At 37.6% G+C, this 16,935-nt stretch overlaps 1 protein-coding gene across 2 annotated transcripts; it reads left to right on the top strand.

The window, feature by feature from the left end:
- Positions 1–3,145: 3,145 nt before the first annotated feature.
- On the top strand, positions 3,146–12,636 carry LOC4340980 (GDSL esterase/lipase EXL1). Of its 2 annotated transcripts, none has more exons than XM_015787067.3 (5): positions 3,146–3,788; positions 9,019–9,146; positions 9,302–9,535; positions 10,405–10,657; positions 12,363–12,636. In XM_015787067.3, exons 1-5 carry the CDS (start codon positions 3,455–3,457, stop codon positions 12,548–12,550), a joined length of 1,137 nt encoding a protein of 378 aa, XP_015642553.1. In that variant the 5' UTR covers positions 3,146–3,454; the 3' UTR covers positions 12,551–12,636. The 2 variants fall into 2 exon arrangements, with proteins under 2 accessions (XP_015642553.1, XP_025881754.1); XM_026025969.2 differs by lacking the exon at positions 3,146–3,788 and adding an exon at positions 5,841–8,394.
- Positions 12,637–16,935: the final 4,299 nt, after the last annotated feature.

Here is a 16,935-nt window from a genome sequence, read left to right on the forward strand (position 1 = left end):
ATGCATTTTTGTGAATAGATATATTGAAAAGTTGTTTTCAAAATTCATATTAATCAATTTGTAAATGTTTTCACTAATATTGAATTGGTCATGTGCTAATTCATCGTTCCATTGTGCATGCTTGGGGTGAGTTCCCAACTCTTATTACCCAACACAACCTAAAGCTACACCACAAGGTACAAACAATTACGCTATTTTTTTATTTTTAAATTGTTCACGAAGCAGGTTAGACCGCTGCTTATGGACCAGTTTGACCGACGGTGTGTGGGCGGTCAGACCGGCAAAGTCTGACCCCGACTCCACTACATATTGTCGGGTCTTGGGTTTCCTTGTTCCGGAAGGTATGTAGAGGGGGACCAGTTGGACTCTAAGTAGACCAACCCCTATATTAGGGACAAGGTCAGTTCAATCGGAGGTATAATCTACTCTCAGCACAATTTAGCCAATTGAATCACCTTTTCAATATTGCATCTACTTTTCGCCTAGTTTTAGCCAAGTTCGTCCATCTTTGTCAATTTGTGCTGTAAATCGTCCGCCTTCACTGTGAGAGTGCGAAATCCTTTTGTAGTTTTGTCCCGTACACTTTCCGTTCGCCCATGAGACGAGTGTTACCGCCTGTTTCATCTAAATCGGCCCTGCTAGCCGGTTTAATCTATCAAAACTCATCTTGAGCTAGGTTGAGCTGGCTAGCCTGTTTATGTGTCCCAGTCATGATTGTCTTCTTGTCAAAAAAAAATTACCAACATATATACAGTAGTATTTGCCGATAAGTAGACCGAATTTATTGTGTTGGATAAGTAGAAGTTATTGTTTTGGATTGAGGACAACTAGAAGAACGATTTTTCATAGCGTTACCCTATAATTTTCGCTGGCGGCAATACGTACAAACCGCCAACAAAAATATAACGAGGGGGGGTTACGGACCGCCAACGAAAACCGATTTTTGCTGACGGGCACACTAAGAGATCCGTCATAAAAGAAACTCTATTTTTCGTAGTGGACCTCTTAAGTGTCCGCCACAGAAAACCTGATTTTAGGTGGCGGACCAGGAAGAGCACCACTACAAAAAATATATGTTTCACCGCTATTAAAAATGCACCGCCTCTCCCCCCCCCCAACGCTCCACGCTATTAAAAATCCATGCTCCGTCTCCTCGGCTCCCCCTCCTCTCCGGCTTTCTCCCTCCCACCTCTCCCCAACCTCCCTCCCACCTCCTCCTAGCCTTCTCCCTCCCACCTCTCCCCAGCGGCGGCTGGCTGTGGCAGATCTAGGGGCGACGGCAGTGGCAAGGAAGGGCGATGGCAGCGGTGGGGTGGACGGCGGCTGGCAGCGGTGGCGGGCGATGGTCCGGCGGCGGGCTCTTCGTCTCCCCCGTGGTGGCCGGCTGCGGCAAAGGGCGACGGCGGCCAGATCTGGGGGCGACGGCAGCAGCGGGGAAGGGGCAACGGCTGGCTGCGGTAAAGGAGGCGGTCGTCCGGGGGCACGGCATCGACGACGAAGACTGCGATGGCGATGGCAGAAGGAGCCGCCAGCGGCGGTGATGCTTGGCGATGGGGCTCACACATCGGTGCTGCTCGGTCGGCGACGGCGGCGGGGAGGCCGAGGAGGAGCGGCGAGCTCAGGCGTGGGTGGCGACGAGGAGGCGTGTGGGCGGCTGATCTGGCGACGGCAAGGTCCCAGGTCTCTCTCCCCCACTCCCCCGCTCCTCCCCTTGCCCTCTCCCTCTCTCAGATCTGGCGCAGCGACGGACTGGGCGGTGGTGAGGCGGATGGATTTTTTTGAGAGAACAATGGATGGAATGTTTTTTTTTGGTATTTTATTGTGATTTGTGAATGGATATGTTAATTTGTGATTTGTGAATGAATCTGTTGAATTTATTATGAATGGCTAGTATTTTCTCTTGTGGCTGGCTCAGTGTAACCCACTAGCGAAACTACATTTTCGCTGGCGGTCGTCTTAAGCCAGCCGCCAGCAAAAATGGATCTTTGCGGTCGTCTTAAGCCAGCCGCCAGCGAAAATGGATCTTTGCTGGCGGCTGTCTTAAGACGACCGCCAGCGAAAAATACTGGCGGCCAATAACCGCTAGCGAAAATCTTGATTTTTCACTAGCCTTTGCTTTGTGGCGGCTCCAAATTCCGCCAGCGAAAACCCAAACTGACCGCCACGAAAGATGATTTTCGTAGAAGTGGAGCCCTCTTGCTAGTGCAACAACTGTAAGTACTGGCTCCATCTTCTGTTGCTGCTGATGCTGCTTGCCCATCATAGTGATTCTCATTCTATAGGCGAGACGAGCTGTAGCAGTGTACTCGGCGTGCATTCATGACGCCCATGATTTGGCTCGTCCGGGTCGACAATTACCGCTCATCAGCTTTATTCTCCATGAGGTTGACAATTGATCGACTATTTGTGGCGACTCCCAAATCATATTTATTACCATCCGATTTGGCATCTACTACTTCACTAACAATTTATAATGCCATCATGCAGCTAGTTTACACTACAAACCTATCGCTGCCTAGCAGGGGCAAATCTAGAATGAGGGCGACGAAAGCTCAAGCCTCCACGGCTGACAATAGGACCACCATAAAATCCCCAATAAAACTTTTTATCACATGCACATACAGAATATACATACGAAGAAGAGATATATATAGCTTTCTCAAGTTTACTGAAACCCCTCGTTATTTTCTTCTTGATCCATCAGTGTCTAGAATATTAATTTGGGTCAACTTGACGGTCCTTCTTAGGGTGTGTTTAGGAGGTGAGATTGGGAACTCACCTTTCCCGCACGCAAAATAAAGCAACACATTTTCTTATGATTAATTAAGTAATTTATTATTTTTTTAAAAAAAATTGATTAATATGATTTTTAAAACAACTTTCTTACGTAAACCTTTTTTAAAAAAACACACCAGTTAGCAATTTGAAAAACGTGCACATGGAAATGAAGAAGGTGAGTTGAAAAAGATGGGGGAATAACACAGCCTTAGACACAGTACAAAACATATGGATGTAACTGTACAATATTAATTTTAGTGCGTCTGCTAGCTAGATCGAGTCTGTTTCGATCGGTTCTTCCATTGGTACACACACGTCCTAATCTATTTATACCGTGTACGTAGCACAAGTGCACAACTGGTGAGATTCTGGGCTGGACACATCAAATTGACGAGGGCCAGCGGGTCTCTCGTGCGCCCGTGCTTTTGCCTGTCTCTAAAACGTTGATCGGGTTCATGGTGCCATGTGCATTCTATCCCATGCACTGCAATGAATGAACTTAACTGACAACCACCGTATCATGCCAATTGATAGTAGAAGCAGTATTAGCTAGCTCTGGCCCGTAGTTGCAGAGGAGTACTATACTGACTGGCAAGAGCTAAAGAAAACTGTACTATATATTCAGTGCTGTGGCGGCAGGAGAACGCACATTCCGCTGGTCCAGGCAGAGAGACCAATGGCGTCTTGCTGGGAGCAGCTGCAGGGCCTCTGCGCCGCCGGCCACTTGCGTCGCCGCTGCCGCGGTAGAAGCTTGGTCCTGCTGCAGCAGCTGCAGCTGCTGGGGGTTTTGGTGGTGGTGGTGGCCGGGGTTGCACCAGGCATCAGTGAGGCACAGGTGAGGAGCCGGTTCAAGGCGATCTTCATGTTCGGCGACTCGATCGTGGATCCAGGGAACAACAACGGGCAACTAACGGAGGCGAGAGCCGACTTCCCGCCGTACGGGCAGGATTTCCCCGGCGGGGTCGCCACCGGCAGATTCTCCAACGGCAAGGTCCCCGGTGACTTGATAGGTACTACTACGCACGTACACACGTACTCCTAAATTAATTTCCGAGAATAGCTCCGAACAAATATTTATCTATTGGTCTTTGAATTTTTTTTTTATGGAGGGAGTACTCCTTCCTATAGACGATGCACTCTCTGGATACTTTCTGCTAATTAAGTAACTGCACTTAATTGCTCTATTTTTAGCTATTTCCTCTGTTCCAAAATAAGAACAGCTCTATTAATTTAAACTGTGTGGGGCTACACTTATTTGCAACAGAGAAAGTATATAAGCTGTGACAGCGTGTTCGGGCTTATTTTGACACTAAATAGTCGTAGCACCATCATTTTGTGTAGCTTCGGTTTACAGCATGTTTATTTAAGGAGTACTCCACGTCCTATGGTTTGCACTATGTAACACAATTAATTATTATTCTCTAATTCTGTTTTTAAGTAGGAGTATGTTTTTGAGATAGAGATAGAGTACTCCCTCCGTCCCAAAATATAAGCATTTTTAAACTTGCATACAGTTTTTGATATGCTATTTTGACCACCAATATCTATAAAAATATGATATTTTAAATAAAAAGAGTTACATATTATGATAGTTTGTTTAATAATAAATCTAATAACATCAATTTTATATGATTGATCTTTTTTATTTTTTTACTACTAATAGTTAAAGTTAAAAATATTTGATTTTACAGTATACTAAAAATGCTTGTATTTTGGGACGGATGAAGTACCTCTTAATTGGTTTGCACCACACGCCCTATGCAACACAATTAATTACACGCACCAAGCGACACAGTTAGTTTGCTCACCGTGGGCCATAATGGAATGAGCGATGCCGCATGCTAGCTTGACGCGGCTTTGTTTGGATCCTCCGGGTTATTAAATAGCCCTCCGAAATCTTGCTATTTAGGAGTATTAAACGTAGATTACCGACAAAACCGATTCCATAACCCCTAGGTTATTTTGCGAGACAAATCTAATGATGTATATTAATCCATAATTAGCGGCTGATTACTGTAGCATCACTGTAGCAAATTATGGATTAATATACCTCGTTAGATTCGTCTCGCAAAACTAGCCTAGGGGTTATGGAATGGGTTTTGTCAGTAATCTACGTTTAATACTCCTAAATAGCCCTCCGGATCTAAACAGGGCGGTAGGTCAACACATTGTCATTAGATTGGTCGGCCGGTTGTCTCATCCACGGTTTATGCTCCAAAAGTATTTTTTATTTGCCGGATGAACGGATTAAATTAGTAACTAAGTTGGATCAACGCATCGGTCGGTTTAAGTTTCACGCACTTTTTGAAATTCAATACAGCTGGATTTATATTCTTGACGAAGTTTTGCTTCCACCATCTGTTGAAGTCGTACTCCAAATTTTGCTATCAAGAGTTGTATCTTACAACTCGTTTTAACCATTTTTCAGTTAAATTAAATATCTCTATTCAGAACAATTACAGTTGCAGTTAGGTCAATACCGTTATCGATCAAATTTAAATGCTTCTGCATTTTTTTTTACCCAGATGATGTTGTGTAAATTGTGCATTTTTTTTACAAAATTAACACAACATCATATTGATATCGCTCTTACATGTGTTGGTTCCCAATGAGGGTATTCCTACTTGTGAGAATTTTGAATATTTTAGAATATAATATTTTTTGTAAAAGTATTCCTAACTTTGTTTAAAATTCAATATTCTCCCAAATTAATTAAGTTATGCTGAAATTTAATTACTGTACTTTGAAAATTTTCAAACTACAACCTCAAAACTTCAAGTTAGAACTTTCAAATTTTGAATTTCTATTCCTCGCATAAGAAAATTTTCGAATTGCTATTTTATAATTTCAGAATAACAACAAATTATTTGAAAACAATGCAGTCTGATAGTTTCATATAATTAAATATATTCTTAAGTTCATTTGGATGCATGCCGTCGGTCCATAGTGTGATATTTTTCTCCTGCGACCTTAATGCAAACCACATTCCAACTACCCTACTGGTCACCATTAAACTTATGAATAGTTCTCGGACAACAGGGCTATAATGTATTTCGCCTAGTTGTGGGCTTGTGGCATGATTAATTTACTTGTCAGAACGTTTGGCTTTGTAGCCAATCCTGTAATAAACCTTTTAGAGCACCTTAGGCTCTGTTTAGATGGAACTAAAAAACTTTTTAGTTCCTATCACATCGGATGTTTAGACACTAATTATAAATATTAAATTTAAACTATTGATAAAACCCATTCTATAATCCTGGACTAATTCGCGAGACGAATCTATTAAGTCTAACTAATTCATGATTAGCCTATGTGATGCTACAGTAAACATGCGCTAATTATGGATTAATTAGGCTTAAAAAATTTGTCACGCGAATTAGCTCTCATTTATATAATTAGTTTTATAAGTAGTCTATATTTAATACTCCAAATTCATCTGATATGACAGGGACTAAAGTTTAGTCCCCGGATCCAAACACCCCCTTAGTAAATGAACACTAAAATGCAGTAATAGAGTGTCATTACTCATTGAATTCCTATAAAATCAAAGGAAGGTTACATAATTATAGTTTGGATAACACATAAATTTGTGTCAACGAAAGAGAAAATTAAACATGAGGTAGAACCTCATGTCCAAAATTCATATGAAATAGCCCATTTCACAGGAATTTCAAAGAAATTTGAGAGAGAGATTCCTTTGCTCCAAAGGATCATATAGTAAAAAAGAAATTCATAGGTATCAAATCATCAAAAATTCATCTAGTTTTCCTTTGTTGCAAAGAATCTCTTAGCATAGAAGTGTATTATAATAGTTGCGTACATTAATGAAGAACATAAAAATATTATGGCGTGCATATGAAAAGATTTATCGCGAAAAGATGTTATAAATTTTTAGTACATAAGAAGTAAAAATTCATCACTGAGTTTATCCTGGTTCAATGATTTGCCATTGACATTGTCAATTTCCGTAATATACTACGACTTTACTAAATTGTTCTACAATATGCCATTGTATTGCATTTCTTTCAAAAATACCTAAAATACCCTTATAAGAAGGTTTGAAAAAAATATGCCTTTTTATACATTATCTTTATACTACATGGAAGTTTGTGTATAAGTTTTTGTGTGCTTTTGTTTTTTAATGTAAACTAGCTAAATGCATGTGCTTTGCTACAGATAAAATTTATTTTTCATGAAATGTTCCACCTGTCGTGTTGCTATGGAAAACATTTACCTTAATTTGATTCTATGCATCGATATCCTTAGATTGATTGTTATTAATATAAAGAAGCTCAGGGGGTGATTTCTAAAATTTACAATAGGAGTAGCTATAAGGTGACAAATTCACTATTCCCCCACTAGATCCTCTTAAAGTAGCATAGATCATCTTTCATATGGTAAAAAAAATATTTTTGTGTTGTTATCTTTTGTGTAAGCAATTTCACTATCATAAGCCAAAAAAATTTAAATAAAAAATACCAAGAAAACTTGAAAGTTATATACAAACTTCCAGGTTGTGTAAGAAGGCTACACTAAAATACGTAGTTTTTCAAACTTCTACTGAGATAAATCGATTGTTGACGTGGTACATTTTTAAGGGTATTTTGGGTGTCTTTGAAAATAGTCAGTCCAATGGTATATTGGAGACCAATTGATGAAGCCGTCGGTATATTATAGAAAACATCAATATCTATGGCAAATTATTGAACTGAGACAAACTCAGTGACATGGAGTAGATTATCCCTAAAAATTATTATATGTCTACAATTAAAATAATGTTCATTATATGATTTGCCACGATGATGTCATTGAACTACACTAGGATTAAAAAAAATAATGGAAAGGACTTGGTAGCTATAAATGATACACACTGCTATGGAACACATCTTTTACGTGACCAGGCACTCCACCTGTGACTAAAGGCTTTGAAAAATCGACGATCTTCCCAGATAGGTCACAAAAGTTGATTTTTATAGTTACAGCAGGCTATGGTTAAGCGGACTACGTGAGAAAATTATTTTTTACAGGCAACTATATGAAGCCAACCGACTGGAAAAAATATTTTCAACAAAAAAAAAACAATGTATGCAGCTGCCTTATGAATGACAGTTGCCAAACCCATATCCATAGATCAAGACACAAATTAGAGAGAGAACAATTCACATGATTGGAAAATGAAACAAATCAAGTTGTTCCATAATAATTTGTATTCACAAATCCAACCCAGATTCACAAGCATACATAAACATCAGAAGCAGGCCAGATCGGGTTCGAACATATTTATTCTCCCCACACGGATGAAGGCACTTGTAGCAGCAGCAGCAGCCCTCCTTGCTCACCTCCTCACAGCAGCTGGTCATCGTCGCAGCTACCATTGCCACCAGTTAGCACAGCCCTCGCATCGGGCCTGGAGTGGCGCAAGGCCAGCATTGTCACCGCCAACCAAGGGCTTCCCCGCGGCCGCTAGTTACGTTCCTCCTCTTCGTCGTGTCACCACTAGCTCAGGCAGTATGAGGCTACTCCTCCCCTTCACCATCACTGACACCCCTACCCTTCTCCTTCGCCGCAGTCGCCTTCACCAAGCCCTCCGCCGAGGCTCGCCCTCGAGCTTCAAAGGTGACCTCATTGTCGCTGCCCTCTTCTGAAATCAGTTATGCCTAGATGTGGTTCGTTGACAGAGGATAACTTAGATGTGGATATATAAGAGAATTGTGGTGGTAAAATTTCCTAGTGGGTTGAGTGAAGGGTGGTCGAGCCAAACCATAACTTTGGTAAGAAAAGGTCACCAAAAGTGCAATTCACTCATTAGTCATTTTAAAACCGCCCTCTATGTGTCATCATACATCCTAGATTAGCCTAACTGCAATCGGCTACGAACAAGACAACTTGCAATTTTTTTTAGAAGCGTCATGCAAGAATAAAAAAAATTAAAGGGTCCATCTGAAGAAAGATGAGCAACAAACATACAAGTTCTTTACAATTATTACATATTCGGTCATTCCAAAATATAACATACTTTGATTTCTAACGATACCGTATAATTACAATATCAGATTGTTTTGTGTTACATGGTTAGCAAATCAGGATTGTAGTTATGTCTTTTTTTTCTTTGTCCGTATATTTTTTTTACTGGATTAATCATTGATTAAGATTAAGTCAGAACAGAATGAGTTTATTACCGTATAAAAAATAACCATGCTATATGTTGTATATATGACTTCAATATTTGTTATCATACAGCTTCTAAGTTGGGCATTAAAGAGCTATTGCCAGCTTACAAAGATCAGGACCTTGAACTAAATGACCTACTTACTGGTGTGGCCTTTGCCTCAGGAGGCAGTGGATATGATCCCCTCACTTCTATATCGGTATAGTTTTGTTATTAGCTCAAAACTCTCAGAAAATACTTCGAAACAAATTTATATTTCCTCATAATGCACCATAAAAAAAGACATTTCGTTAATTGTGAAATACCAATTGATGTATACATGTGCATATGTAATATTTTGTTATGATCATGCAGACTGCCATATCGAGTTCAGGACAACTCAATTTATTCAGTGACTACAAGCAGAAGCTTACATCTTTGATCGGAGAGGAGGCAATGACACGTATTCTCTCAGAAGCAGTTTTCTTTACTGTCATGGGAGCAAATGACTTGCTCAACAATTATTTTACGCTTCCTGTGAGGCGGCATCAATATGACATTCCTGGCTACGTGGACTTTGTTGTCTCTAACGCAGTTAACTTTACTCTGGTAAATAGTTATTCTATTTTTCATCCATATTATTTTTAAGCCATTTTGATTACATGGAAAATTACCATTTATTTCAGTTGTAATGTAAGCACTGCAACGTTTAAATATCCCATATATTTCTGTGATCAGCAGAATGTGTAAGAATATCTTCATCTCCCTCTGCTTTTAATAATTCGTATAGTTGACTATTACTTGAATCCTTCAAATGGATTAAAAAGGCCCAATAATTCTTTCCTCGTATTTACGAAAAATACATCACACAATTCTATAATGTAGCATTATTTGTATATGTTGTTATTAATTTATTGCTAAAAAAGAGTAGGCAAAGTTTAAAACCGGAAAGTCCAATAACATCTCTTTGAGAGTGGAGGTGGTATTTCGTATTTTCTATCCCTAGCAAATAAACATTGTTGTGTTATTACTTCCATGAGTGATATAAACTCATTTTCAGTTAAAAAGAACGAGTGATATACACGCGTTTTTATTACTTGTTCTCGAGTTGGTGTTATTAGAATTACTTGACATGTTATATTTCAACCATCTCGTTGTCACTAGGTTTTCATCTTATTAATAGAAACAATTTAATTTAGCAAGTTAACAAATGGAAATTCTCACCATTAGGAAATTACTTTAGTTCGTCGTTTTCAACATGTTTTACAAACTTGCAAGCTAGCTAGATTGGGCTACTTGTCACCAGATCATTGTATGCATTGAGTTATTTAAAAAAAATAATGCCATCATTTTATAAAATAATATCGTTATAGGTACATATTTTAGATAATAAATATTGGCATTTTTACATTGTAGATTATTTCATGGGATGATCCATTTATTTTCATTCTTTCACACTAAACCTATCTCTTGTACAGACAATGAATGAGATGGGTGCTAAGATGATTGGGTTCGTTGGTGTTCCACCACTTGGTTGTTGTCCCTCACAGAGAACTGGTCCATCAAGAGAATGCGAACCATTACGAAATCAAGCATCAGAATTATTTAATACTAGAATGAAGCAGGAAATCGATCGACTAAATGTCGAACATAATATTGATGGTTTAAGGGTTGTTTATTTTGACATATACTACAATTTGCTCGACCTGATCCACAATCCTGGTTATTATGGTAAGTTTGTAAATTCTCTTTAGTTATTCTTTTCATTTTAGATAAACAATGAGATCTAAAAAAACATACTACTACAACTATATTAGACACGATAACGATAAGCGCAACACTTTCCAAAAATAGAAATACCGCGTCTTCTCCCTCACACGTAACTTGTGCATCCACCTGTTAGCACCATGCAGTTTATATGCTACATCGTCTAGCACTATTGCACTAGTATTTTTAAAACCTTTTATGGCTTATATCTTTATAACTGTATATTTTTTTAATCTTATTGAGCCATCGTACTCTATTTAAAATATATGTGACGAACGAGTACAATATTAAATATATTCAGATTATTTAAAATTTATTTTTGATTTTAACTCTTTTAGCAGTGTTTTTACTTCGAATACCACGATGAGTTACTTGCCTCTAGCAACATAGTTACCTTTAGTAGCATGAAGGGTTAGTTTCTTCTAGCAGTGTAGTCACTTTTAATACCATGAAGAGTTACATTAATTTTTAGTTAAGTTACTTCCCTCCAGCAGTGCAGTTCCTTCTGACACAGTGCAAAAAGTTACTTCGAATATCAATAGTTACTTCTAATACTGTGAATAGTTACATCTATTTTCTAAAGAATCACTTCCTAGATGAAATAAATTGCTTTTATCGAAAAACAAAAATCTCCCTCTCTCTCTATATATATGGCTTACCTCGAATAAAAAATATTATGTATTTACTTGTGAATCTACACATTACATACGAAGATCTTTCTGTTAACACATATATGTAATTACTTATAATGCTATAAAAAGTTACTTCCATTTTAGAATTCAGTTACTTCTAGCATTTAAGTAAATTACTTCTAAATATTTTAAAATATTTAATATTATACTCATTTCGTCATATATTTTGAGTGGAGTTCAACGGATCTGAAATATATAAGTTAGGTATATAAGTTAGGTAATATATGGTTTGAAATATATAAGTTAGGTATATTTCCACTGAACTCTCGCACCAAAAGTATGCATTCATACACCACGCGTACATGATAGCATTAATCGGACAACTTCGGCAGGCGTCGCACCATAAGACTAATCTATGCACGCACACAAATTAGATTTTGCATACTATATTTATAATAATATACACATATACTAGATGTGTAATTAACCTACTATATAACCGCCGATTAAAAAAAATCTAATCATGACCGACCAAATGTATTGATCAAAACGAGTGTATACTTGGCACATATGTATGATTAAGAGCATGTATACAAAAGACTTTTACTCCATTTATATACTATCACCGTACAACCCTGACCTCTTAATATATAGGCATGTCTACGAAAATAAACATATTTTCACGTATAGATCTGCAAAATAGATTTTCACATACGACTCTTTACTCTTTACTGGACATCGTCCAAATCCTTTTACATACAAGTTTTCTTTTAGCCCACCTGAAAAAAAAGGGGCTATCTAAAAAAGTGTTTTTTAAGTAGTGAACACTAACTTCGAAGATATGTTCAACTCAACTTGCATAAATTGGCAAAGACTCGCAGCTTGCACAAGCAAGCATGATTAAATTTAAACCACTAGAGACAGTTTTTTGTGTATACGTAGCTTGCATGTGATAGAGCAACTAGACTTTGGTAATGGGTTTTCTGTGAGTCAAATATATTTAATTACACTGAACATCATGATGATTTTTTATGCAGGTTTCAAGGATACATCTGATGGATGCTGCGGCAACACAGTGCTAAATGCTGCTATATTCATTAAATATCACAGTGCATGTCCAAATGTTTATGATTATATTTTCTGGGATAGCTTCCATCCTACCGAAAAGGCATACGACATAGTGGTTGATAAGCTTATCCAGGAAAATAAGCAGTATCTGATGTAAATGAAATATATTATCTTATATATTACATGTGCTTAAACGGAATATACAACGACTATAAATGTATTCTATAAGTGATTTCAAATTAATCATAACTCTTATTTAGGAAAAAATAACATATATGCTGGTGAGCTAGCGTGTGAAATTCTAGAAAATCAATATATATTGAAAATAACTTAGCTGATATTAATAATGTGTAAAGTATATTGAGCCTTCTCTGTAAGAAATGTTGTAGGGTAGCCCCTATACTCGAGTATTTATAAGATTTGGAGTAAATGTAAGAATATATATATTTATACACCCAAGAATTTTCCATTTAGAGATTTAACTATTCCATGAAAATTATTTTCAATAACAGAGGGTGGACCTACTTGTTATTTTGATAGAGGAAAGGAACTATGATAAGAGGGAATATATAGTGCAAACCTAAAAATATCATAGGGTCTTAACCATAAATGTCGTCCACATAAACATGATTAAAACTTTTACCTCGAGTAAACCTCTATTCGTAGTTAAATCTAGGAGTAAAATTTGAACATTCATTTTCTTTAATTTATGGTAGTTTTAGTTTTTATTGTGCACTAGCAAAAATGCTTGTGTGTTGTAATAGGTGAATGCAATTGTCACGATTGATAAACTCTTGCAGTTTAAATGATAAACTGAAACACAACAAACAAAATAATAGCAAAAACAAGTCAATCCAGTTGCGCCCACTTCATGCGCCATCACAGAAGAATTCTTATGTACAACTTTCCATATCATCAAGCATCAGTATTTTGCTATATATTGTTAAAAAGATACTCTCATCGACCAAAGATAGAAATGTTGATTATTCAATTAGTGAAAGTTTTTTTTCACTCTAGATGGAATGAACTTAAACATTGATAATTTCAAAACTAATATATTTATAAGGAGATAAATTAGGAAGAAAAAAAGGTGGAAACAAGAGAAAAAGGGGAGAAATGAGGAGAACGGAAGGGGAGGGAGAGGATCATGATGATTAGGAGGAAGGAAACGGAGGTAAAAATATTTAGTGGTAAGAGTTGGTGAATATTTATATACAGGTGAATTATGGACGAAAAGCGATGAAATAACCTCCGGCCAATTAGACGTGAGTACACGGATTGGAAGACCCACAAATTAGTGCAAAATTGACACAACTAAAGTCTATTCACCGTACACTGCCATAGGGGTCTACCTGCCAGTCTCATAGCGAAGTACGGTGGCCAGATGTGGTGGATATGGTTCGACCGAACCACCAACTGCACTCCTAACCATCAGCTTCCATGTGGCAACTCCCCATCTGTCCCCAATGACGGTTAAGGGTGTTAACTGCCTTAACCACTAACCTACAACTGTCGTTAGCCTCTATAAAATGAGGAGAAGCTCTCACTCTCAATAAACAAAACAAGTGGAGTACAACTCACTAACACATTTAGGCTACTCTCTAGCAGAGTTAGAATATAAGAAGAGTGTCAAGGGAAGCTCCAAAAGGAGTGCCCCAAATATCGGATTTCACTTCAGGATGTTCTGGAGATATTTGCCTATCTTTGGGAGAGTCCTAGAGGAGCGCCGTAGTTGTCGTATTCATGATCTTGTACCTCGATGGATACTTCTTTTACATAAGTATTTGTAATCTCCTTTGGTATTTACTTGTAGATTGTAGTGATCGACAATAATACTTATGGGGTGCACAATAATAACATGTGGATTATACTGGTTAAGGCCCTTAAGGAGAGGTAATACCCTAGTCCAATTGTAAGATCTTTACCCTTCCAAAGAAAATGCCTACGAGCCCTATCTATATTATCAATGACAACATAAGAAAATAACAAAGAGCACTTGTATTATCAATGACAACATAAGAAAATAACAAAGAGCACTTGTAGTAAGTATGCATAGTATAAGAGTCAATTTATCCCCATGGGAAAGTGAAGTGAAAGTGGCAACCATATTCTCCTTTCAATTTGGTCTGTGAGAGGAGAGAAATCAATCACTTTTGGCTTTGAAGCACTGAGAGGGATGCCTAAGTATGTGAATGGAAGAGAGATCAGAGAACAACCATAAGTTGAGGCCAACAAAAGAGAACAACCATAAGTTGAGGCCAACAAAAGAGCATTATGTTCATCTAGATTGAGTGGAATCATACCAGACTTTGCAAAATTCACCTTTAACGTTGTGGATGAAGAAACTGTCTGAACAAGAGCTTTGAGAGCTATTAGGTGAGGGGCTGAGGCTTGCATAAACAGTGAAGTGTCATCAACATACTGCTTTATGGGAAAATAGTTTTTGGTTTTCTCATTTTAATTAATCCTGCAATTGGTAGTTGTTGATTTAAGATTATTTAGGGTGCTCTTGAAACTCAATTAAAAATTGAGGGACCAATTTAGAGCATGCAGAACTTAATTAAAATACTTCAATCTCAATTAGATTTTTTCTTGGACGTATTTTAGTATTTGAATTTCTTTTAGACTTTTACTATTTTTTATTATAACTTTTAGAAAGTGATTTTTAACTTGGGATGGATTTATCAGGCCGTGACATGCTTATATGTAGGGTTGAAAGTGATTCAGATAATTTTCGTCCAACCGGACCTTTTTTCGGATTCGGATAGTTTCGGTCGGATATATCCGGAAATTTTCGAATTCGGATATTTTTTTGGGATATGAAAACGAATATGACTAGTAGAGTGCCCGTGCGTTGCAACGGGTAAAAAATAAAATAACAATAACCATTAGTTCATCTTTCAATTTTCATGATTTAAAGAAGCATTTATTCACTTAGAGCCAAAAAAAGATGGGATTTCACCACCAGAAGGAAATATTTTTTTTCTTTGGCTTTAAAGAGTGAAGATAAAACCACTAAAATTTCTATTAAACTGAGAAAAACGCTACCCATAGTGTTATGGACCATGCAAGCTTCTATGCAGACGAGAATGTTAACACAAGCTTCTATGTAAACTGAGAAAAATGTTGCCGCATAATTTGCATATAAATAGTTCTGATCAATGTCAAATTTCCATCAAGAAATCTCTGCTACAATTTCACTTCTAATGAACCTGCTAATCTCTCTCCATGTCTCCAGCTCGTGCCATAAGCTCCCACTCCCATACCCCCACATAATCCATCAACTCCTTTTCCTGGCAAGTGGCTAGTACACCAAGGCCACACGCTAGAGTGATCTAAAGCCTGCCAAAATGAAATGAGATGAGAAGCCACATGAAGAACTTTGGAAGCACGATAGCCAAAATAACCAAAATTTGTCACCTTAAAGCAATTATTGGAACATTTAAATAAAAATGAATGTATTGTGCAGGCCTATGTTTTGACAAACACATGAATTTGAAAATTTTGCAGTTTGATAGTTTGGAGCTAAAACTTGGGCTTGTGCAGGCCTGCGTTTTGAGATAAATTAAGCTAGTAATGTGTGATGTCATGCATAAATCATTCTGAACTTTAATAGTCTGAAACTTGCACATGTATTGATTATGAAATCTGAACATGGGCATGCATTTTTTTGTCAACCTATCTGCACAGATAGCTCCCATCCACTTTGAAGGAAGATCTGACAATGACATACTACAGTGCACAGATGAACACAGCACTGCATATTTTGGTCCAAATATAAGAATGCTTATTACACAAACACCATAAGATGGCACAATCCAGTTCATGAAAGGAAAACACTGAATTTTCTTCCTTTGAAAAACAAAAGGTGCAATTAAAGAATAAAAAGCAACAAATTTTACCTGGAAGCGCAAATGTGTCGAAGCACTCAGCACCCTTCCCCTGCCCTCGCCCTTGATATGTTGGCAGGTTCTTCACTGCACTGAATTGAACTTTGCATTCACCTGTCAACTTAGCACTTACAGACAGAAATATCCCGAATAGGATAATATGTCATTTATGAATTGTGCCGCTGCAATAATCCAGCTATTGAAAGGAGAAAGTGTAAAATATGGTTATCAAATCAAGAAGACTGTCAAGTTAAATGAGAAGCGGGAAAAATTCATACTCATTAGTCAACTGAATAGCGATTTGAGTAGGAAGCATATCATCCTCCTAGGGGAAGAAACGTGCAAACATCAGAAAAACCGTTTCGCATCAAAGTAAAAAACTCATAGATACACTACCAGGACAGGCTTAACAGCATATGAAGCTAACAATTAACAGATACAAAATCCTGGAGGTGTAATACACTTTCTCATTAGGCATATATTCAAACTTCAACTATTCTCAATGCTCACAAATATTGCCTTAAATTACAAAATTAGGTGAGAGGAATAAAAAAACCAAACCAAAATCCATTTAGATAGGTCATGCCTAACTAAATGCAAAATCCATTGTTTATTAGCCAAAAAGTAGGTGATTTTTTTAGAAGAATAAGCC

The sequence above is a fragment of the Oryza sativa genome, chromosome 6, assembly GCF_034140825.1.
Source record: "Oryza sativa Japonica Group chromosome 6, ASM3414082v1".
In the NCBI taxonomy this organism is placed as follows: domain Eukaryota; kingdom Viridiplantae; phylum Streptophyta; class Magnoliopsida; order Poales; family Poaceae; genus Oryza; species Oryza sativa.